The sequence below is a fragment of the Ranitomeya variabilis genome, chromosome 5 (assembly GCF_051348905.1).
Source record: "Ranitomeya variabilis isolate aRanVar5 chromosome 5, aRanVar5.hap1, whole genome shotgun sequence".
NCBI classification, from domain to species: domain Eukaryota; kingdom Metazoa; phylum Chordata; class Amphibia; order Anura; family Dendrobatidae; genus Ranitomeya; species Ranitomeya variabilis.
In genome coordinates, this window is record NC_135236.1 from 690,000,969 (window position 1) to 690,025,126 (window position 24,158).

At 49.5% G+C, this 24,158-nt stretch overlaps 1 protein-coding gene across 6 annotated transcripts in view; it reads left to right on the forward strand.

Moving 5' to 3' along the window:
• Positions 1-24,158, forward strand: part of EPS8 (EGFR pathway substrate 8, signaling adaptor) — a 192,743-nt gene that overhangs the window by 51,883 nt on the left and 116,702 nt on the right. For 4 of the 6 annotated variants that reach the window (XM_077267284.1, XM_077267282.1, XM_077267285.1 and 1 more), the window contains exons 2-11: positions 1,213-1,323; positions 1,824-1,889; positions 2,506-2,570; positions 13,947-14,014; positions 14,194-14,355; positions 16,618-16,767; positions 20,674-20,756; positions 21,355-21,479; positions 21,601-21,674; positions 22,071-22,191. In XM_077267284.1, the coding sequence (XP_077123399.1) occupies positions 1,834-1,889; positions 2,506-2,570; positions 13,947-14,014; positions 14,194-14,355; positions 16,618-16,767; positions 20,674-20,756; positions 21,355-21,479; positions 21,601-21,674; positions 22,071-22,191 (904 nt within the window). In that variant the 5' untranslated portion in view covers positions 1,213-1,323; positions 1,824-1,833. The remainder of the gene's footprint in view (positions 1-1,212; positions 1,324-1,823; positions 1,890-2,505; positions 2,571-13,946; positions 14,015-14,193; positions 14,356-16,617; positions 16,768-20,673; positions 20,757-21,354; positions 21,480-21,600; positions 21,675-22,070; positions 22,192-24,158) is intronic. The other 2 variants (XM_077267286.1, XM_077267287.1) reach the window with 1 other exon arrangement.

A 24,158-nucleotide genomic window follows, 5' to 3' on the forward strand; every position in this document is an offset into this window, starting at 1 on the left:
ATGGCTTTCCCTCTTAATCGCTGAGCTGTGAGTCCTGGCTCTCCGGGATTCACTACAAAGTATCTGCTGCATTTCCTGCCACTGCTTTTTATAGTGACTGTCATAGTCCCTCCTGATTGGCTGTGCTATATCATGTGATATATCTGCAGGGGGAAACCAGTTGTGGCAACACTGCTACCTCTATTATTTTCTATTGAATTCTGACCTCCAGCGCTGCTGATGTTGAGGGCTATCTGGCCATGGGTTCCCGAGAATTGTAAGCCACCCTTGCAGAATAGGCATTGCCCTCCTCCACCTCTGGCCCTTGTGTAGCTGTATTGGCTGTATGTCCCCTCCTGCTAATCATGATTGTGGTACCATGTATATTTAATGTACTTGGGTCTGTTATTGGATCTATGTAATAAGCTTAGTTCTGGTACCACATCTATGTATTAATCATGGCTCTGGTGCCACAGCTATGTATTAATAATGGTTCTGTTACCACATCTATGTATTAATCATGGTTCTGTTACCACATCTATGTATTAATCATGGTTCTGTTACCACATCTATGTATTAATCATGGTTCTGGTACCACATCTATGTATTAATTATGGTTCTGGTACCACATCTATGTATTAATCATGGTTCTGGTACCATGTCTGTCAGCCCCTTGATTCTGTGACCTTATATATGTAGTACACTTACTTCTGGTACCCAACCTTTGTAGGAAGCTTTTTGTAACCACTCATCAGGTATCCGGGACTACACGTGTGCGCAATACCTACTTGAAAGCAACGCCATTCGTAGTCTTGCTGCAGTTATGCAGCAACCAGAGTTAATCAGGTGAAGGTTGGAGCACTACTGTGGGTCCATGCCGTGTGCCTGCCCCTGGGCAGCTTGCGATAATGCACCATTTGCCTACTCTGTCTGTCATTTCAGCACATCCGGAAGTGCATTTCTTAGGAAGTGAGAAATACTTAGAACGTTTCTCCTGCATTGTTGGGAGCGGGTGACCTTTTATGATGTCGGAGTCCCTCTACGTGACTTTCGTGCTGAGGGATCAGACCCTCGGCAGCACTGGCTTCATCCATGTAATGGTTCGGACGCTGCTTCTCTTATTGCCTCCTCATGCTTTTTATAAGAACTCTATCATCCTGATGGATTTAGAGTAGTGCCATCATTTTCTTCATTTTTCTGACAGTCCTATTGTCTTTTCCACTTTTTCCAAAGTCTGAAATTTGCAGATTTACTCCTGAGCCAAAATTAAAAAGATGGGAATCTCTGTAAAATCCTGACAACGGGACTTTGTTTTCCGGGACGTGTTGGAGTCACAGACCATAAGTAAGTGTTTCCGGTGCAAACTATCAAATGACAGATATTCAGAATGATACAGAACCAAAGCCACTGTCTAGATAGATGAGCGGCATCCACTACACAGATGCAGAACCATCATCATTGTGAGTACACAACCAGGAGATGGTCCGGAGCATTATATAGACACAGAACCAGGACAATTATGTAAAGCTGTCAAGTAAATAAGGCAGCACACTGTAGCGCTAAAATATGCAAACATGAAAACTGAAAACTGAACTGCATTACTGCACTAGAAATATGAAAAATGAGAGCGTTTAGCGCATAAAATGGCCAATTTATTTGTACCTGGTAGCCACATTAGGGCATCTCTCATATACCAGGTCCTAGACTTATGTAACAATTCTGTAAAGCTGGACACAGATGAAGAACTGACTTATTAAATAAAATTAAATAGTTTCCTAGGATTTCTGGATTCCTGGCTCTGGTGCTGGTTACCATTTATGTCTGATGTCTTTTTTGTTTTACAGGTGTTCCATCATGAACGGACATTTGTCTAATTACTATGTGGGAGGAAACACCTCTCCAGATCTCAGGTATGTAACTAGGAGATTCAACCATATCTACGTGTAGACATTTTTTTTGTGTGCTTATTTCCACTAATAAAAATGGCACAAAACCTGATTGTCTGAAAGCCATTGACAATTCGCCTCACTGCAGTGGGTGCGGTGATTGTGACGAAATCCGGACATTCAGATATGGAGGATCTTCCACATTCATGCTGTGCCACTCACTGCAGACCGGCGACCCCTGGTTCCCCTCATTCTGCGGTTGGAGTCATCCTAGCAATGGCCGTGTTTGTGCGGCAGTTGCGGGTTCATTACAGACCTGACTTGTGGAGCCGGGCTCCTCATACCCGTGCCCTTAGCATAGTCCTGTGGCTTCTTGCTGAGCCGGCTCCTCCCTTGCTCTGTGGCTCCTCCCTTGCTCTGCGGCTCCTCCCTTGCTCTGCGGCTCCTCCCCTGCTCTGCGGCTCCTCCCCTGCTCTGCGGCTCCTCTGTGTGCAGACCGTGGCTCAGGGGCTGTACCTGTGTCTCCGTAGTGTGAGGCCATCCTGCTCCCTCCTCCATGACGCCCCTGTCGAGCAGAACAAGTCCACTAATCCCCAATGATCGATGTCTCTCAGATGTTTCTTCTTTCACTTTTCTGCAGCAATTATGACTTGTCCTCTGTAAAATCGGAGAAGACCGGAAGAGCAAATGCCAAGAGTCTATACGGTAATATGTTCATGGGCGTGAAATGTGCTACTGAGTATATACCTGTATGTTATGTATAGTGGGGGACAGGGTAGAGTGGTCAGTATGGGGCCTATAGTGGATCACACAGGGTTAACACTTAGTCCTCCCATCCAGAGGTCGGCAGTATAGTGCCGGTGCCTATAGTGGCAGATCGCACAGGGTTAACACTTAGTCCTCCCCTCCAGAGGGTGGCAGTATAGTGCCGGTGCCTATAGTGGCAGATCACACAGGGTTAACACTTAGTCCTCCCCTCCAGAGGGTGGCAGTATAGTGCCGGTGCCTATAGTGGCAGATCACACAGGGTTATCCCTTAGTCCTCCCCTCCAGAGGGTGGCAGTATAGTGCCGGTGCCTATAGTGGCAGATCGCACAGGGTTAACACTTAGTCCTCCCCTCCAGAGGGTGGCAGTATAGTGCCGGTGCCTATAGTGGCAGATCACACAGGGTTATCCCTTAGTCCTCCCCTCCAGAGGGTGGCAGTATAGTGCCGGTGCCTATAGTGGCAGATCACACAGGGTTATAATAAAATTATTATTATTATTATTATTATTATTATTATTATTATTATTATTATTATTATTATTATTATTTATATAGCGCCAACATATTCCGCAGTGCTTTACAACTTATAGAGGGGACTTGTACAGACAATAGCCATTAAAGCATAACAGAAATCACAGTTCAAAACAGATACCAGGAGGAATGAGGGCCCTGCTGCTCGCAAGCTACAAACTATGAGGAAAAGGGGAGACACGAGAGGTGGATGGTAACAATTGCTTTAGTTGTTCGGACCAGCCATAGTGTAAGGCTCGGGTGTTCATGTAAAGCTGCATGAACCAGTTATCAGCCTAAGTATGTAACAGTACAGACACAGAGTGCTATTAACTGCATAAAGTGTATGAGAACATGATGAGAGGAACCTGATTATGCTTTTTTTTTTGAATGGGCCACACAGGGATAGTTGGGTTAATGCGTTGAGGCGGTAGGCCAATCTGAACAAATGAGTTTTTAGGGCACGCTTTAAAACTGTGGGGATTAATCGTATTAACCTAGGTAGTGCATTCCAAAGAGTCGGCGCAGCACGTGTAAAGTCTTGGAGACGGGAGTGGGAGGTTCTGATTATTGAGGATGCTAACCTGAGGTCATTAGCGGAGCGGAGGGCACGGGTAGGGTGGTAGACTGAGACCAGAGAGGAGATGTAGGGTGGTGCTGAGCCATGGAGTGCTTTGTGGATGAGGGTAGTAGTTTTGTACTGGATTCTGGAGTGGATGGGTAGCCAGTGTAATGACTGGCACAAGGTAGAGGCATCGGTGTAACGGTTGGTGAGGAATATGATCCTGGCTGCAGCATTCAGGACAGATTGGAGCGGGGAGAGTTTGGTAAGAGGGAGGCCGATTAGTAGAGACTTACAATAGTCCAGACGAGAATTAATAAGTGAGACAGTAAGAGTTTTTGCAGAGTCGAAAGTAAGAAAAGGGCGAATTCTAGAAATGTTTTTGAGATGCAGATAAGAAGAGCGAGCCAGTGATCGGATGTGGGGGGTGAATGAAAGCTCGGAATCAAGGATGACCCCAAGGCAGCGGGCATGTTGCTTTGGAGTAATGGTGGAACCGCACACGGAGATGGCAATGTCAGGCAAAGGTAGGTTAGTAGAGGGAGAGAACACGAGGAGTTCAGTTTTTGACAGGTTCAGTTTCAGATAGAGGGAGGACATGATGTTAGAGACAGCGGTAAGACAATCACTGGTGTTTTCTAAGAAGGTCAGCGTGATATCAGGAGAAGAGGTGTATAATTGGGTGTCGTCAGCATAGAGATGGTACTGGAAACCAAGTCTACTGATTGTTTGTGCAATAGGGGCAGTATATAAAGAGAAGAGGAGGGGGCCTAGGACTGATCCTTGAGGAACCCCAACAGTAAGGGGAAGGTGAGAGGAGGAGGAACCAGCAAAACATACAGTGAAGGATCGGTCAGAGAGATAGGAGGAGAACCAGGAGAGAACGGTGTCCTTGAGGCCGATGGAGCGGAGCATAGTGAGGAGGAGCTGATGATCCACAGTATCGAATGCTGCGGAGAGATCCAAGAGAATTAGCATGGAGTAGTGACCATTAGATTTAGCTGTTAGTAGGTCATTAGAGACTTTAGTGAGGGCAGTTTCAGTAGAGTGTAAAGAGCGGAAGCCAGATTGAAGAGGGTCGAGAAGAGAGTTATCTGAGAGATAGCGGGTAAGGCGGGAGTGGACCAGGCGTTCGAGGAGTTTAGAGATGAAGGGAAGATTAGAGACAGGTCTATAATTAGCGGCACAGTTTTGGTCGAGGGAGGTTTTTTAAGTAATGGATGTATGATGGCATGCTTAAATGAGGAGGGAAAAATACCGGAAGTGAGGGAAAGGTTGAATATTTTTATGTGAGAGGTGACAGCCGGGGAAAGGGACTGGAGGAGATATGACGGAATGGGGTCACTGGTGCAAGAGGTCGGGCGAGAAGATGCAAAGAGCCTGCTTACTTCTTCTTCAGTAACTGGTTCAAAGTCAGAGAGTGAACTAGATGCAGTGGGGGAGGGAGTACAGTGCCTGGTATAAAGAGATTGGGAGATGATTTCCTGTCGAATGTGGTCAATTTTTTCTTTCAAGTAATTGGCCGGATCGTCAGCACGGAGATCCGTGGTTGGGGCCTGCTCTCTTGGGTTGAGTAGGGACTGGAAAGTGTCGAAGAGATGTTTAGGGTTATTGGACAGTGAGGTGATGAGGGTGTTGAAATAGGTTTGTTTGGAGAGGTGAAGGGCAGTATAGTGCCGGGGCTTATAGTGGCAGATCACACAGGGTTATCCCTTAGTCCTCCCCTCCAGAGGGTGGCAGTATAGTGCCGGTGCCTATAGTGGCAGATCACACAGGGTTATCCCTTAGTCCTCCCCTCCAGAGGGTGGCAGTATAGTGCCGGTGCTTATAGTGGCAGATCACACAGGGTTATCCCTTAGTCCTCCCCTCCAGAGGGTGGCAGTATAGTGCCGGTGCCTATAGTGGCAGATCACACAGGGTTATCCCTTATTCCTCCCATCCAGAGGGTGGCGGTATAGTGCCGGTGCTTATAGTGGCAGATCACACAGGGTTATCCCTTAGTCCTCCCCTCCAGAGGGTGGCAGTATAGTGCCGGTGCCTATAGTGGCAGATCACACAGGGTTATCCCTTATTCCTCCCATCCAGAGGGTGGCGGTATAGTGCCGGTGCTTATAGTGGCAGATCACACAGGGTTATCCCTTAGTCCTCCCCTCCAGAGGGTGGCAGTATAGTGCCGGTGCTTATAGTGGCAGATCACACAGGGTTATCCCTTAGTCCTCCCATCCAGAGGGTGGCGGTATAGTGCCGGGCCTATAGTGGCAGATCACACAGGATTATCCCTTAGTCCTCCCCTCCAGAGGGTGGTGATATAGTGCCGGTGCCTATAGTGGCAGATCACACAGGGTTATCCCTTAGTCCTCCCCTCCAGAGGGTGGCAGTATAGTGCCGGTTCTTATAGTGGCAGATCACACAGGGTTATCCCTTCTTCTGATGTTCTGCTCTTACTGATCGCAGGAGATGGGATTTATTTCCTTCGATCTTCCTCAAAACACAAGAAAGGTATCTGTGTGCCGTGATCTGTGTGCTCATGTCTTTATGGTCTATACCTCGCTGTACAGGACAAAATGGCCGCTATATAGACCCTGTCACACAGTCAGGACAGCAGGACTCTACAGCAAAGCTGGGGTCCTGGATGCGATGTGTGACCCACATGGTTCAGGCCCTATTTCAGTAGGTTATGGCGTAGAGCTGGGGCGGCAAGTGACCTTTTCCTTGTGGCGTGCTGTGCTTCTGGGGGACATTATTCTTTATAAATGCACAAAAATCACATAATGACTGAGAAGTACGAGACAGCGAGGTCCATGATAATGGGAGTGTACAAGCATATGAGGAAGCCCCAATGTGCTAGTCTCCTGGGTGTGAGGACTTTCTAATCTACTAGCTAGCCAATTCTGGGTGGGAGAATGCCCCGATTCACTAGCTGGCCCGTGCGGGGGGGGTGAGGATGCCCCGATCTATTAGCTGGCCTATGCTGGGTGTAAGGATGCCCTAATCTACTAGTTACCCACGCTGGGGGTGAGAATGCTCTGATCTACTAGTTGGCCCATGCTCGGTGTGAGGATGCCCCGATCTATTAGCTGGCCTATGCTGGGTGTGAGGATGCCCTAATCTACTAGTTACCCACGCTGGGGGTGAGGATACTCTGATCTACCAGTTGGCCCATGCTGGGTGTGAGGATGGCCCGATCTATTAGTTGGCCCGTGCTGGGGGTGAGGATGCCCTGATCTACTAGTTGGCCTGTGCTGGGGGTGAGGATACTCTGATCTACTAGTTGGCCCGTGCTGGGGGTGAGGATACTCTGGTCTACTAGTTGGCCCATGCTGGTTGTGAGAATCCCCCGATCTATTAGCTGGCCTATGCTGGGTGTGAGGATGCCCTAATCTACTAGTTACCCATGCTGGGGGTGAGGATACTCTGATCTACTAGCTGGCCCGTGCTGGGTGTGAGGATGCCCCGATCTATTAGCTGGCCCGTGCTGGGGGTGAGGATGCCCCGATCTATTAGCTGGCCCATGCTGGGGGTGAGGATGCCCCAATCTATTAGCTGGCCCATGCTGGGGGTGAGGATGCCCCGATCTACTAGCTGGCCCGTGCTGGGTGTGAGGATGCCCCGATCTATTAGTTGGCCCGTGCTGGGGGTGAGGATGCCCCGATCTACTAGCTGGCCTGTGCTGGGTGTGAGGATGCTCTGATCTACTAGTTGGCCCATGCTGGGTGTGAGGATGCCCCGATCTATTAGTTGGCCCGTGCTGGGGGTGAGGATGCCCTGATGTACTAGCTGGCCCGTGCTGGGGGTGAGGATTCCCCGATCTACTAGCTGGCCCGTGCTGGGTGTGAGGATGCTCTGATCTACTAGTTGACCCGTGCTGGGTGTGAGGATGCCCCGATCTATTAGCTGGCCCATGCTGGGGGTGAGGATGCCCTGATGTACTAGCTGGCCCGTGCTGGGGGTGACGATTCCCCGATCTACTAGCTGGCCCGTGCTGGGTGTGAGGATGCTCATCTACTAGCTGGCCCGTGCTGGGTGTGAGGATGCCCCGATCTATTAGCTGGCCCATGCTGGGGGTGAGGATGCCCCGATCTATTAGCTGGCCCATGCTGGGGGTGAGGATGCCCCAATCTATTAGTTGGCCCGTGCTGGGGGTGAGGATGCCCCGATCTACTAGCTGGCCTGTGCTGGGTGTGAGGATGCTCTGATCTACTAGTTGGCCCATGCTGGGTGTGAGGATGCCCCGATCTATTAGTTGGCCCGTGCTGGGGGTGAGGATGCCCCGATCTATTAGCTGGCCCATGCTGGGGGTGAGGATGCCCCAATCTATTAGCTGGCCCGTGCTGGGTGTGAGGATGCCCCGATCTATTAGTTGGCCCGTGCTGGGGGTGAGGATGCCCCGATCTACTAGCTGGCCTGTGCTGGGTGTGAGGATGCTCTGATCTACTAGTTGGCCCATGCTGGGTGTGAGGATGCCCCGATCTATTAGTTGGCCCGTGCTGGGGGTGAGGATGCCCCGATCTATTAGCTGGCCCATGCTGGGGGTGAGGATGCCCTGATGTACTAGCTGGCCCGTGCTGGGGGTGAGGATTCCCCGATCTACTAGCTGGCCCGTGCTGGGTGTGAGGATGCTCTGATCTACTAGTTGACCCGTGCTGGGGGTGAGGATGCCCCGATCTATTAGCTGGCCCATGCTGGGTGTGAGGATGAACTAATCTACTAGTTACCCACGCTGGGGGTGAGGATGCTCTCATCTGCTAGTTGGCATATGCTGGATGTGAGGACCCTGCGATCTGCTAACTGGCCCATGCTGTGTGGGAGGACTCCCTGATGTACTTAGTTGGTACACACTGAGTGTAAGGACTAGTGATGAGCGAGTGTACTAGTTCCTCGGGTGGTCTCAGAGTATTTTAGTGTTCGGAGATCTAGTTTTTGTTGATACAGCTGCATGATTTACAGCTGGTAGCCAGCCTGAGCATATGTGGGGGTTGCCTGGTTGCTAGGGAATCCCCACATGTAATCAAGCTGTCTAACAGTCGCAAATCATGCAGCTGCGGTGACTAAAACTAAATCTCCGAAAACTAACAAATACTCGGCGACCATCCGAGCAACTAGTACTCTCGCTCATCACTAGTAAGGATGCTTCACTCTACTAGCTGGCTCATGCAAGGTATGCGGATGCCCCGATCTACTAGTTGGCCCATGCTGGGTGGGAGGAAGCCCCGAACTGCTAGCTGGCTGGGAGAACTCCCTAATCTAATAGCTGGCCCATGCTGGCTGTGAGGACACCTTAATATACTAGTTGGCACTTGCTGGGTGGTAAAACACTCTGAACTAATTGGCCCAAGCTGGGTGTGAGCATGCCCCGATCTTCTAGCTGGCCCATGCTGGCTGTGAGGACACCCTAATATACTAGTTGGCACTTGCTGGGTGGTAGGACACTCTGAACTAATTGGCCCATGCTGATGTGAGGACTCCCTAATCTACTAGCTGGCCCTTGCTGGCTGTGAAGATGTCCCGATCTATTAGGTGGCAGTAACAGTTTTTTTTATTGTGGTTCCCTTGAAGAATAGGTCTGTTCAACCTTGAAACGCGTTGGTAATAAACTAAAGTTTATTTCTATTCATCGGAATCCTTTGAATTCCTTGCCAGCAGCACAGCCACATTTCTCTCCTTGATACCGATCTACTTCCTGGCACATGCTGGGCTTGAGCACCCTCTGATCTACTAGATGGCCGATGCTGAGTGCGATGATGCCTCAATCTACTGGTTGGCACACATTGGGTGCAAGGAATCTCCAGTCTACAAGCTGGCACATAGAATCCTAGAGTTGGACAGGACCTCCGGGGTCAGCGTTTCAACACGATTGCACAATGTACGACTCACTAAACCACCTTAGATAGATGTCTGTCCAGCCTCTGATTGAAGACTTCCCTTGAAGGAGAACTCTCCACTAGAGATGGGCAAACCCGAACAGTAAAGTTCGGCGTCTGTACCAAACACCTACTGTTCAGGCACGGACTTCATCAGGAAACTGTTTTGCCTTTTTGCTGCTGCATCACACTGTTGACTCCAGTGCAGTCTGTGATCTATTAGTGTACCCAAATCTTTTTCAGACGCGCTGTTGCTTAGCTCCATTTGTCCCATTCTATGGTAATTTTCGTTTTTCTTACCGAGATGTAGAATCTTGCATTTGTCCCTGTTAAATACCATTCCATTAGTCGCTGCCTATTGTTCAAGCTTATCTAGATCATTCCGAATCCTTTCTATGTCTTCTCTAGTGTTAGCTATCCCTCCTAGCTTTGTATTGTATGCAAACTTGATTAGTTTACCTTCAGTTCCCTTTTCTAGGTCATTTATAAAATTGTTGAACAACAATGGGGCCAGGACAGAGCCTTGTGGTGCCCCAGTTGAAACACACTTCCAATTGGATGTGGAACGATTTATTACCACTATGAATACAATCACTGAGCCCATTATGAATCCACCTAACCGTAGACTTGTCAATCCCATGCTTGATCATTTTTTCAGTAAGAATAGTATGAGATACTTTATTAAATGCTTTGCTGAAGTCGAGATATACTATATCTACCGCATTTTTCTGATCCACCCAGTCAGTGATTCCATCATAGAAGGAAATTAGATGAGTCTGGCATAACTTGTTTGCAACAAACCTATGCTGGCTCTGGTTAATTACTGTATTCTTGTGCAAGTACTTACATGCTGATTTAATAATTTGTTCACAGATCTTTGCTAGTATAGAAGTAAGACTCACTGGCCTGTAATTTTCTGGCTCCAGCTTCTTTCCTGTTTTGAAGATGTGACAGCATTTGCCCTCCAATCTTCTGGGACTTCTCCTGTTCTCCAGGATTTTTCAAACATTCCAGCTAGTGGTTGTGCAATTTCCTCTGCTAACTCTTTTAGTACCCTAGGATCTAATTCATCTGGACCAAGAGATGTAAATTAGCTAAGTGTTCTCTCACCATCACTAACAAGTGATTAAGTTCTGTGATCATCCATCCAGGTCTCTTTAAATGATTCCAATTCTTGTTTCTTTTTGGGATTGTTACTGATTTGTGCAGTGAGAATTTAATTTAGTAAAATCTCCCATCCTTCTTTGACAAGTCTTTTCTTTTAGAACATCCAGCCATTGGACCTTTTCTACCCTCTTTCTGAGTCCAATAAAATCTGCCTTTCTGAAGTACAACCATAAAGTCTCTTGTAATCGAAAATTCGAGGATATTATGCCTCCTAGGGTCCCATCCACCTTTACTTCCTCAACTATTTCCTACCTGTTGTTAAGAATTCAGTCCAAGAATGCAGATCATCTTGTTCTCTCTTCTACATTTTGAAAGATAAAGGTGTCAGCAAGAGAAGATAAGAATTTTCTGGACCTATTACTTTTGCCTGAGAAAGATTCCCAACAAATTTATGGATAGTTAAAATCTCCCATGATCACTGTTGTACTTTTTTGAGAATAGAGAAATCTGATCCATATCTTCAGTCGGTCCAGGTGGTGTACAGTATATAGTAAACACATACAATACAGAGCTACTATTCTCTGAAGCTTGGATCTCTGTGGAGATATAAGTTTTTCTAACACACAATGCAACACCTCCAGGCTCCTCCCCTCTTGTTGTTCCTGTTACTATTAAATAAGTTGCAGCCTTCAAGGTTTGTATTTCAAGCATGTGTATCATCCCAAGTTTCAGTGATGCCTATGACATCATATCTCTCTTCCTGTGTTAGCAGCTCCAATTTTCCTTGTTTGTTTCCCATGCTCTGTGCATTTGTATAGACACATTTTAGTTTGTAGTCTGCTTCTCTTGCTCCTCTATTTTCATTCAGATGTTGTTTTTTTGTTCCTCCTTTCCATTTCTAATAGCAGGGTTCTCAAAGGAATACATTAGCTACATACTTTTTCCTGGCCGTATATTTCCCATTCCATATTGCTCTAGTTTAAAGCTCTCCTGATGAGTAGAGCAAGGCGTCTACCAAATATGTGTGTCCCTCTTTTCTTAAGATGCAGCCTATCTGTAGCAAAAAGTCCACCATACACGTAGTTCACTCTATGGTAAAGAAACCCAAAACGTTGCTCATGAAACCATTGACATATCCTGTTGTTCACATGTCGAATCATGTTCAATCTCCTTGGTCCATGTCCATCCACTGGGAGGATGCATGAGAAGATGACCTGCCCTCCCAGTTGCTTCACTTTCTGGCCTAGGTCTTCAAAGTCTCTGCATATATTTTCCAGGTCCTTTCTTGCACTGTCATTTGTTCCTACATGTATTTTATAGACATGGGTAGTCCTCATTAGCATGGTCTTGATACCCTATCACACACATCTTTGATTTGGGCACCCGGAAGACTGCACACCTCTCGTGAGGTAATGTCCATTTGGCAGATAGCGACTTCTGTTCCTCTTGGTAGGAAATCCCTCATGACCTCCACTCTCCTTTTCTTCACCACAGCACTTCTTTTTCTCCTTTGAAGAGGATTCAGATTTTTTACTGGGGTGTTCTGTGTGGGCAAATCACTTTTTTGCTGTACATCGTCATACTTGTCCTGCGTGAGAGCCTGGTAATGGTTCTTTAGCGGTATGGGTGCTGACTGCCTCCTCATGGTCCTGCTTCTTTGGTTCACATGCTTCCATTTCTCTTCTTCTGCAGGTACGTTGAAAGGTGCTCCTGTGCCATCATTATGAATAGTTATTTCTACTCCGTCATTATCTTCTGCAGGAAAACTGAAAAGTTCTTCTCTGGCAACATTCTTAAGAGCTTTTTCTGCTCTATCGAGGAAATTCTCATCTTCTGTGATGAGCTTCGGTGTTGCTATTTTCTCCTGAAGACTTTACATATTCCTCTAACAGTCACAAGCTTGCATTTCTGACACGTAAAGTTTACTTTCCTCTGGCAAGTCTGTAAACATAAAGCACACTGAAGACACGGGGGGCCAGAGGGTGCTCTAGTCTGCTAGGTGAAACCGCATGGAACACGGCACATCCCACCAAACGCCCACTCTCCTTTTACCGTGGGTATAATACTACTCAGACAACGCAGGGTGAGGGTAAAACTGTAGTAATACTTTATTGAACCACAAAACAGAAAAATAACGCATAGAACAGTCCCAGCAAAATAACCAAGATGGTGCACATTAGAGTCTCACCCTTACTGTGACTTGCTGGGATAAGACAGCTGTGACTTCAGAGCTTCCAGGGCCAACTACTCCACCTGTGTCACACACAGAGATAAGGTAACAGCAAGCTTAGGAAGCTGACAGTCCCTTAAGGTACAAGGCCAGGTGAACGGAGGGTCACAACCTGGCTTCTCCGAACATCTTCATGGAGCCAGGTGACCAGTGGGTCCCAATCCTGGCTTTCCCAAACATAACCATAGGGCACAGGTTACCGGTGGGTCCACATCCTGACCTCCCCAAACATGTCCATGGGTTCAGTGATGGTCAAAGGAGCAAATCTGTATTCTTTCAGCCGGGGCCGTGGTCCCCTAAACTGGCATCCTGTAGAATGTCAAATCTGTGTCCCTCGTGATGGAGCTATAACCTGGCAGCTATCCTGTAGAGTGTTCCTGGTTGTGGTTTTGTAAAGAGTCTCTGATTCTTTGGACCTCTTGGCTATCTGAATGTATATTGTTAGAGGCATATCCCATGTATATAGTTCCCAACTGTTGTCCTTCAAGCTAGCATCCAGAGGTCAAGAGAAAAATGTGATGAGATTAATGCTCATTGTTTGACTATTCTATTTGCATACATTTTACTCCTCTGTTTTGCAAGTCAACAAGCTTGCTGGCCTGGACAATGTATAATGAACATATCAGCAAACATCATTGTTCAATTGCCCTGCGTTTCTGTCATCCAGGACAACAACACAATATGCTACATCAAATGTCAAGTTACAAGTCAATAATAACGGTCATATACGAATAAAAGTCTGTGTTCGTGACCATCCAAAGAGCAAAAACACAAATTCAAAAGTCAACACATAGATAAGTCTATTTCTCCTGGCTTACTGAGAATAGACCTCTGGTTAATTAAGATTAGATGCTGTCCCGTTACACTAATTGGGGTTCCTTCTAATGAGTGTGATCCATACCTCCTTCTCACCTATCTCCATGCATCGGGCAGGTCCGTTCTGGCATGGCATTAACTATTGAATCTTCTTTATTGTGCATGGACCTAAGATGTCTTTAAGACACAATTTCATTGATGGCTTTTCTGCGACTTGTCTTTTTGTAGAGCAAAGAAAGAGCTATGCCCGGGACAGCGTCAGTGTGGTGTCTGAGACCTCCCAGTACCATGTTGAGGTAACTTTCTGTGGTTTTTGGGGGCTCTGGGTGATGTGGTTGCTGGGTTGTACTGTTGGGGAAATAATTTTATCTAAAATACCGAAGACCCCAGCTTTCATCCTTTAATTTCCCCCACAATCTTGTCTATTCCTTGACCTAATAATGTAATATGAACACACTCCTACCATGTACTGCAGCACCTCACTACATTCATCATGGATCGTAAGGACGCGGTGCTCACCATCGATGACGGGATCCGCAAACTAAAGTTACTAGATGCAAAGGGGAAAGTGTGGACACAGGATATGTATCTCCAGGTGGACGACAAAGCTGTTAGTCTGTATGATATAGAGACCAAGGTAACGCTCCTCTGCCATCATCCACAGAGGTGTAATAGTATCTGTGGTGCTGAAGAAGCATCATGGCGTGTCTGTTCCCTTGACGCAGTGGTCACTGTTGTCTGGCTGCAGGGTGGGTAGTCCCTCAGCTTGGTGGTTCCTGGGCATGGGGTGGGTGATCCCTGAGCGTGGTGGTCACTGGTCCCTGGTCATGGGGTGGGTGGCAGTGGTCCCCGAGTGTGGGCGTCACTGATCCTTCTATGCGGAGTCGGTGGTCCCTGAGTGCGGTGGTCGGTAGTCGGTGTTTCCAGGGTGGGTGCGTGCTCCCTGAGTGAAGTGGGCATTGGTCCATGGGTGCGGAATTGTGATCACTGAGTGTGGTAGTCTGTGTTTCCTGGGTGCAGGGTGGGTGGTCCCGGAGTGTGGTGGTCACTGGTCATGGAGTGGGTGTCAGTGGTCCCTGAGTGCGGGCGTCACTGGTCCATGTATGCGGAGTTGGTGGTCCCTGAGTGCGGTGGTCGGTAGTCGGTATTTCCTGGGTGTGGGGTGGGTGGCCCCTGAGTGAGGTGGTCACTGGTCCCTGGTCATGGGGTGGGTGTCAGTGGTCCCTGAGTGCGGGCGTCCCTGGTCCATGTATACGGAGTCGGTGGTCCCTGAGTGCGGTGGTCGGTATTCGGTATTTCCTGGGTGCGGGGTGGGTGGTCCCTGAGTGAGGTGAGCACTGGTCAATGGGTGCAGAAACGTGATCATGGAGTGTGGTAGTTGGTGTTCCCTGCTCACGGGGTGGGTGGTCCCTGAGTGAGGTGGTCAGTAGTGGTGGTCCCTGGCCACAGGGTGGGTGGTTGCTGGGAGCAGGGTCAGTGATCCCAGAGTGCGGTGGTTGTTAGTTGTGGTACCTGGGAGCAGTGTTTATGATCACAGGGTGGGTGGTCCCTGGGAGCAGGGTTGGTGTCAGTGGTGCCTGAGAGAGGGATGGGTGGTCTCTGGGTACGGGGTTGGTGTGGGTGGTCCCTGGAAGGATGGGTGGTCTCTGGGTATGGGGTTGATGTGGGTGGTCCCTGGGAGAAGGGTGGATGGTCTCTGGGTACGGGGTTGATGTGGTCCCTGGGAGAAGGGTGGGTGGTCTCTGGGTATGGGATTGGTGTGGGTGGTACCTGGGAGAAGGATGGGTGGTCTCTGGGTACGGGGTTGGTGTGGGTGGTCCCTAGGAGAAGGATGGGTGGTCTCTGGGTACGGGATTGGTGTGGTCTCTGGGAGAAGGGTGGATGGCCTCTGGGTACGGGATTGGTGTGGGTGGTACCTGGGAGAAGGATGGGTGGTCTCTGGGTACGGGGTTGGAGTGGGTGGTACCTGGGAGAAGGATGGGTGGTCTCTGGGTACGGGATTGGTGTGGGTGGTACCTGGGAGAAGGATGGGTGGTCTCTGGGTACGGGGTTGGAGTGGGTGGTCCCTAGGAGAAGGATGGGTGGTCTCTGGGTATGGGATTGGTGTGGTCTCTGGGAGAAGGGTGGATGGCCTCTGGGTACGGGATTGGTGTGGGTGGTACCTGGGAGAAGGATGGGTGGTCTCTGGGTACGGGGTTGGAGTGGGTGGTCCCTAGGAGAAGGATGGGTGGTCTCTGGGTATGGGATTGGTGTGGTCTCTGGGAGAAGGGTGGATGGCCTCTGGGTACGGGATTGGTGTGGGTGGTACCTGGGAGAAGGATGGGTGGTCTCTGGGTACGGGATTGGTGTGGGTGGTACCTGGGAGAAGGATGGGTGGTCTCTGGGTACGGGGTTGGTGTGGGTGGTCCCTAGGAGAAGGATGGGTGGTCTCTGGGTACGGGATTGGTGTGGTCTCTGGGAGAAGGGTGGATGGCCTCTGGGTACGGGATTGGTGTGGGTGGTACCTGGGAGAAGGATGGGTGGTCTCTGGGTACGGGGTTGGAGTGGGTGGTCCCTAGGAGAAGGATGGGTGGTCTCTGGGTACGGGATTGGTGTGGTCTCTGGGAGAAGGGTGGATGGCCTCTGGGTACGGGATTGGTGTGGGTGGTACCTGGGAGAAGGATGGGTGGTCTCTGGGTACGGGGTTGGTGTGGGTGGTCCCTAGGAGCAGTGTCGGTGATCCCCGAGTGCGGTAGTTGGTGTCGGTAGTTACATAGGATTAGAGCTGTGATTATGGAGCCCTTCTATTTGATGGGGTGTGCATGTTGCTGTCGTAGTGCTGATGTATGTGCATGCCCCTGTGATAAAAGCCGTCCCCCCCCCCAGGAGTGGAACAATCTGTGGTTTCATTTCTGCACAGACTGAATTAGAGAACTTCCCAGTGGGCGGCATCCAGCACTGTAAGGCTGTGATGAACTCCTGCAGATACGACTCCATTCTCGCCCTTGTATGTAAGGAGCCGACACAAAGCAAAGCTGATCTGCACCTCTTCCAGTGTGATGAGGTCAAGGTAAGGCGGAGACCCCGGTGCTGCACGTGGTCTATGGTGGGATGCTGCATGCTGTGTGCTGTTCATGTCACCTGCATGTGTCCATGTGAGGGGCCACCATGTCACGGAAGGACGGACCCTGGCGGATCTGGCACCAGGGCGGCACACAGTGTTCAGGAGAAGTTGTCACCCTCCTAATGTTGAAGCCAAGAACGGTGTAAAGGGCCAGAAATGGGAGAATTGAGGAAAAGTGCGGGCGGCCATCAGCTCCCTGAGTAACAGAAAGCTCACCAGCTGCAAAATGCTGAAGAATCGGTGGAGGTCACCCTCCAAAAAGAGGGGAGAGGAGCAGAGAAACGACAATGGAAGGCCAGAGACTACTGCTGACGAACAGAGGGCCAAACTGTGTCCAGAGATATCACATTGGGATCTGTGCTCCTCTCCTCTAGTGATCACATTGTGGTCTGTGCTCCTCTTCTCTGTAGTGATCACATTGGGATCTGTGCTCCTCTCCTCTAGTGATCACATTGTGATCTGTGCTCCTCTCCTCTAGTGATCACATTGTGGTCTGTGCTCCTCTCCTCTAGTGATCACATTGTGGTCTGTGCTCCTCTCCTCTGTAGTGATCACATTGTGGTCTGTGCTCCTCTTCTCTGTAGTGATCACATTGTGGTCTGTGCTCCTCTTCTCTGTAGTGATCACATTGTGGTCTGTGCTCCTCTCCTCTGTAGTGATCACATTGTGGTCTGTGCTCCTCTTCTCTGTAGTGATCACATTGTGGTCTGTGCTCCTCTCCTCTGTAGTGATCACATTGTGGTCTGTGCTCCTCTTCTCTGTAGTGATCACATTGTGGTCTGTGCTCCTCTCCTCTGTAGTGATCACATTGTGGTCTGTGCTCCTCTCCTCTGTAGTGATCACATTGTGGTCTGTGCTCCTCTTTGTAGTGATCACATTGTGGTCTGTGCTCCTCTTCTCTGTAGTGATCACATTGTGGTCTGTGCTCCTCTTCTCTGTAGTGATCACATTGGGATCTGTGCTCCTCTCCTCTAGTGATCACATTGTGGTCTGTGCTCCTCTCCTCTGTAGTGATCACATTGTGGTCTGTGCTCCTCTTCTCTGTAGTGATCACATTGTGGTCTGTGCTCCTCTTCTCTGTAGTGATCACATTGGGATCTGTGCTCCTCTCCTCTAGTGATCACATTGTGGTCTGTGCTCCTCTTCTCTGTAGTGATCACATTGGGATCTGTGCTCCTCTCCTGTAGTGATCACATTGGGATCTGTGCTCCTCTCCTCTAGTGATCACATTGTGGTCTGTGCTCCTCTCCTCTGTAGTGATCACATTGTGGTCTGTGCTCCTCTTCTCTGTAGTGATCACATTGTGGTCTGTGCTCCTCTTCTCTGTAGTGATCACATTGTGGTCTGTGCTCCTCTCCTCTGTAGTGATCACATTGTGGTCTGTGCTCCTCTTCTCTGTAGTGATCACATTGTGGTCTGTGCTCCTCTCCTCTGTAGTGATCACATTGTGGTCTGTGCTCCTCTTCTCTGTAGTGATCACATTGTGGTCTGTGCTCCTCTTCTCTGTAGTGATCACATTGTGGTCTGTGCTCCTCTTCTCTGTAGTGATCACATTGTGGTCTGTGCTCCTCTCCTCTGTAGTGATCACATTGTGGTCTGTGCTCCTCTCCTCTACACTGTGTGCAGAATTATTAGGCAAGTTGTATCTGGATCGATCACATGATACTTTGTATACCTGTTGTCCTACTCCAAGCTGTTCGGGCTTGAGAGCCAACTACCAATTAAGTAAATCAGGTGATGTGCATCTCTGTAATGAGGAGGGGTGTTGTCTGATGACATCACAACCCTATATAAGGTGTGCTTAATTATTAGGCAACTTCCTTTCCTTTGGCAAAATGGGTCAGAAGAGAGATTTGACGGGCTCTGAAAAGTCCACAATTGTGAGATGTCTTGCAGAGGGATGCAGCAGTCTTGAAATTGCCAAACTTTTGAAGCGTGATCACCGAACAATCAAGCGTTTCATGGCAAATAGCCAACAGGGTCGCAAGAAGCGTGTTGGGCAAAAAAGGCGCAAAATAACTGCCCATGAATTGAGGAAAATCAAGCGTGAAGCTGCCAAGATGCCATTTGCCACCAGTTTTGCCATATTTCAGAGCTGCAACGTTACTGGAGTAACAAAAAGCACAAGGTGTGCGATACTCAGGGACATGGCCAAGGTAAGGAAGGCTGAAAAACAACCACCTGTGACCAAGAAACATAAGATAAATCGTCAAGACTAAGCCAAGAAATATCTTACGACTGACTTTTCAAAGGTTTTATGGACTGATGAAATGAGAGTGACTCCTGATGGGCCAGATGGATGGGCCAGAGGCTGGATCAGTAAAGAGCAGAGAGCTCCACTCCGACTCAGACGCCAGCAAGGTGGAGGTGGGGTACTGGTATGGGCTGGGATCATCAAAGATGAACTTGTGGGACCTTTTTGGGTTGAGGATGGAGTGAAGCTCAACTCCCAGACCTACTGCCAGTTTCTGGAAGACAACTTCTTCACGCTGTGGTACAGAAAGAAGTCGGTATCATTCAAGAAAAACATGATTTTCATGCAGGACAATGCTCCATCACATGCCTCCAACTACTCCACAGCGTGGCTGGCCAGTAAAGGTCTCACAGAAGAAAAAATAATGACATGGCCCCCTTGTTCACCTGATCTGAACCCCATAGAGAACCTGTGGTCCCTCATAAAATGTGAGATCTACAGGGAGGGAGAACAGTCCACCTCTCGGAACAGTGTCTGGAGGCTGTGGTGGCTGCTGCACGCAATGTTGGCCATAAAGAGATCAAGTAACTGACAGAATCTATGGATGGAGGCTGCTGAGTGTCATCATAAAGAAAGGGGGCTGTATTGGGCACTCATTTTGGGGTTTTGTTTTTGCATGTAAGAAATGTTTATTTCTAAATTTTGTGCAGTTGTATTGGTTTACGTGGTGAAAATAAACAAGTGAGATGGGAATATATTTGGTTTTTATTAAGTTGCCTAATAATTCTGCACAGTAATAGTTACCTGCACAAACAGATATCCTCCTAAGGTAGCTAAATCTAAAAAACCCCACTCCAACTTCCAAAAATATTAACCTTTGATATTTGAGTCTTTTGGGTTGATTGAGAACATAGTGGTTGATCAATAATAAAAATAGTCCTCTAAAATACAACTTGCCTAATAATTCTGCACAGTGTAGTGATCACATTGGGATCTGTGCTCCTCTCCTCTGTAGTGATCACATTGGGATCTGTCCTTCTCTCCTATGAAGTGATCACCTTGGGATCTGTCCTTCTCTCCTCTGTAGTGATCACATTGTGGTCTGTGCTCCTCTCCTCTAGTGATCACATTGTGGTCTGTCCTTCTCTTCTCTGTAGTGATCACATTGTGGTCTGTCCTTCTCTTCTCTGTAGTGATCACATTGGGCTCTGTCCTTCTCTTCTCTGTAGTGATCACATTGGGCTCTGTCCTTCTCTTCTCTGTAGTGATCACATTGGGTTCTGTGCTACTCTCCTCTGTAGTGATCACATTGGGATCTGTGCTAATCTCCTCTGTAGTGATCACATTGGGATATGTGCTACCTCCGCTGTAGTGATCACATTGGAATCTGTCCTCTCCTCTGTAGTGAACATGTTGTGATCTGTTCTCCTCTCCTCTGTAGTGATCACATTGTGATCTGTGCCCCTCTCCTCTTTAGTGATCACATTGGAATCTGTCCTTCTCTCCTCTGTAGTGATCACATTGGGATCTGTGCTCCTCTCCTCTGTAGTGATCGCATTGTGATCTTTGCTCCTCTCCTCCGTTGTGTCGGCACATTGGGGCGATGGCTGTGATGTTTGTTGCTTTTCTCCTTGTCTGACTCGTTTTGATTTTTTCAGGCTTCTTCTATTCACCAAGATATCTACAGTTCAATGATCGATGGCAAAGGAGGAAAACTGAGGATGCGGCCAGATGTTCTCCGGTAATCCGTGCTCACATAGTTCATGTTTCCCCTCTTCCTGACCAGGCTCCGGGCACCACATCCTCCCTGTTGAGGATATGGGCGCGTCTTCATGACCAGACTGCGTGCGCCTCCTTGCGATCGTGCTGCGTGCGCCTCTTCCTCCTTCCGATCGGGCTGAGTGCACTTCCTTCTCTTCCTCCTTCCGATCGGGCTGAGTGCACTACCTCCTGCTCCTCCTCCGGCTGAGTGCACTTCCTCCTCCTCCTCCTCCTCCTCCGCCTCCTCCTCCTTCTGATCGGGCTGAGTGCACTTCCTCCTCCTCCTCCTTCTGATCGGGCTGAGTGCTCCTCCTCCTCCTCCTCCCTCCTCCCTCCTCCCTCCTCCCTCCTCCCTCCTTCCTCCTTCCTCCTTCCTCCTCCTTCCTCCTTCCTCCTTCCTCCTTCTTCCTCCTTCCTCCTTCCTCCTTCCTCCCTGCACTTCCTCCCTGCACTTCCTCTTCCTCTCTATCGGGCGGCGGGCGCCTTCTGGCCCATACAGACAGTTGTAGGCTCAGGTGACTGCTTTCTTCATATTTATGGCCAGTATCACCTGGTACCAGTGACTCTTTCTGCCGTAGGAACATCAATGCCGGTGACAAGGTCCCGCCACCTCCCCATGCGGCTGCTCCTCGGCCCCCGGGATCTGTTACACAGGCGGATGTGCGGAGTCGTGTGGCTGCCTGGGCGGCAGAGTATGGAGACAGTAAGTGACGGTGTACAGCAGTGGTGAACGCGGCGCTTCTCTTGGTAGCCCTTCCTCTTGGTAGCCGCTCCTCTTGGTAGCCGCTCCTTGTCATCTCGCACTTCTCTCTGTTCTGATTCAGACGACCGAAGCCAGGACAACTGCGATCAGGAAGAAACGCCGCAGATGGCCGAGGCGCGGATCGACAGAGACGTGGTAATCCTTGTCATGAGATCACTCGGCCTCCAGGCTCCTCGGGGCGGTGTATCGTGTCGAGCCCTGGATGACCCAATCACTGACAGCAAGCAGAGATTGGAATGTGTCCGCGCCGGCCAATAATACTTCTCTATAAATGTAGAATTCACTGCCTCATCTGCGATCCATCCCACGTCTCATGTGGAGCGATAGAGGATCAGGACGTGTTCATGCGGGCGGATGCAACAAACCTGTGCCGAAAAACTCGCCTGCTCTAAAGAGAGGAAATGCATGCGACCCAACGGTGTATCCGGGACCCTGCTGCCTGTCCCCAACCCTTTGCTGTATCCCCGACCCTTTGCTGTATCCACAACTTTTTTTTGATCTGACTCTTTGTTGTGTTCTATTTTCTTGCAGCAAATTCTGAACCACATTCTTGACGACATTGAATTCTTTATTTTGAAACTGCAAAAAGCTGCAGAAGCATTTTCTGAATTATCCAAAAGGAGGAAGACGAAGAAGAAGAAAGGTCCTGGAGGTAGGAGCATTAAGGCCCCTCGTGTGTCGCGGTCCTGGGTGTGGCCTTATTAGGTCCTGGATATGGCAGCATTAGAGCCCCTTGTGTGATGCGTTCCTGGGTGGGGCACTATTATGGCCCCTCGTTTGATGTGTTCCTGGAGGTAGGAGCATTAGGGCCCCTCATATGATGTAGTACTGGGTGTGGCCTTATTAGGGCCCCTCGTGTGATGCAGTCCTGGGTGTGGCCTTATTAGAGCCCCTCAGATGATTCGGTCCTGGGTGTGGCCTTATTAGGGCCCCTCGTGTGATGCAGTCCTGGGTGTGGCCTTATTAGGGCCCTTCGTGTGATGCGGTCCATGGTGTGGCCTTATTAGGACCCCTCGTGTGATGCAGTCCTGGGTGTGGCCTTATTAGGGCCCCTCGTGTGATGCGGTCCTGGGTGTGGCCTTATTAGGGCCCCTCGTGTGATGCAGTCCTGGGTGTGGCCTTATTAGGACCCCTCGTGTGATGCGGTCCTGGGTGTGGCCTTATTAGGGCCCCTCGTGTGATGCGGTCCTGGGTGTGGCCTTATTAGGGCCCCTCGTGTGATGCGGTCCTGGGTGTGGCCTTATTAGGGCCCCTCGTGTGATGCGGTCCTGGGTGTGGCCTTATTAGGGCCCCTCGTGTGATGCGTTCCTGGGTGTGGCGTTATTAGGGACCATCATGTGATGCGTTCCTGGGTGTGGCCTTATTAGGGCCCCTCGTGTGATGCAGTCCTGGGTGTGGCCTTATTAGGACCCCTCGTGTGATGCAGTCCCGGGTGTGGCCTTATTAGGGCCCTTCGTGTGATGCGGTCCTGGGTGTGGCCTTATTAGGACCCCTCGTGTGATGCAGTCCCGTGTGTGGCCTTATTAGGGCCCTTCGTGTGATGCGGTCCATGGTGTGGCCTTATTAGGGCCCCTCGTGTGATGCAGTCCTGGGTGTGGCCTTATTAGAGCCCCTCAGATGATGCGGTCCTGGGTGTGGCCTTATTAGGACCCCTCGTGTGATGCGGTCCTTGGTGTGGCCTTATTAGGGCCCCTCGTGTGATGCAGTCCTTGGTGTGGCCTTATTAGGGCCCCTCGTGTGATGCAGTCCTGGGTGTGGCCTTATTAGAGCCCCTCAGATGATGCGGTCCTGGGTGTGGCCTTATTAGGACCCCTCGTGTGATGCGGTCCTTGGTGTGGCCTTATTAGGGCCCCTCGTGTGATGCGGTCCTGGGTGTGGCCTTATTAGAGCCCCTCGTGTGATGCAGTCCTGGGTGTGGCCTCATTAGAGCACCTCGTGTGATGCCCACAGTCTGTCAGGGTGATGGGAAAGTGTTGTTATTCACCTGGGAGATGGCCTACATAGCTGCTGTCACCCACAGTCTGAGTGCACGTAACTTCTGCCTTCTGGACCCTCATCATCCAGTAGGATAACAGGACTAGTGATGGGCGAGTGTACTCGTTGCTCGAGTTTTCCTGAGCACGCTCGGGTGACCTCCGAGTATTTTTTAGTGCTCGGAGATTGTTTTCATCGCCGCAGCTGAATGATTTACAGCTACTAGCCAGGCTGAGTACATGTGGGGATTGCCTGGTTGCTAGGGAATACTCACATGTAATCAAGCTGGCTAAGAGATGTAAATCATTCAGCTGAGGTGATGAAAACTTAATCTCCGAACACTAACAAATACTCGGAGATCACCCGAGCGTGCTGGGGAAAACCCGAGCAACGAGTACACTCGCCCATCACTAAACAGGACCAGTTACTGACCCAGCGCAGGTTCCAGAGGGTTCTGTGAGGTTAGGGCCTTAGCCTCACTTCTGGCTAGGCTTTCCAGTCTCGAGTTGTTGAGGGGGTCTAGCGGAGAAGCCCACTTCCGAGTTCAAGAAGGAGCTGGCATTTTGGTAGAGTTTGTGATGGAAGATGGGCTTGGGAGGCGATCTCTACAATGGGGAAGTGTCATAGATGTATTTGTAAGCTCTA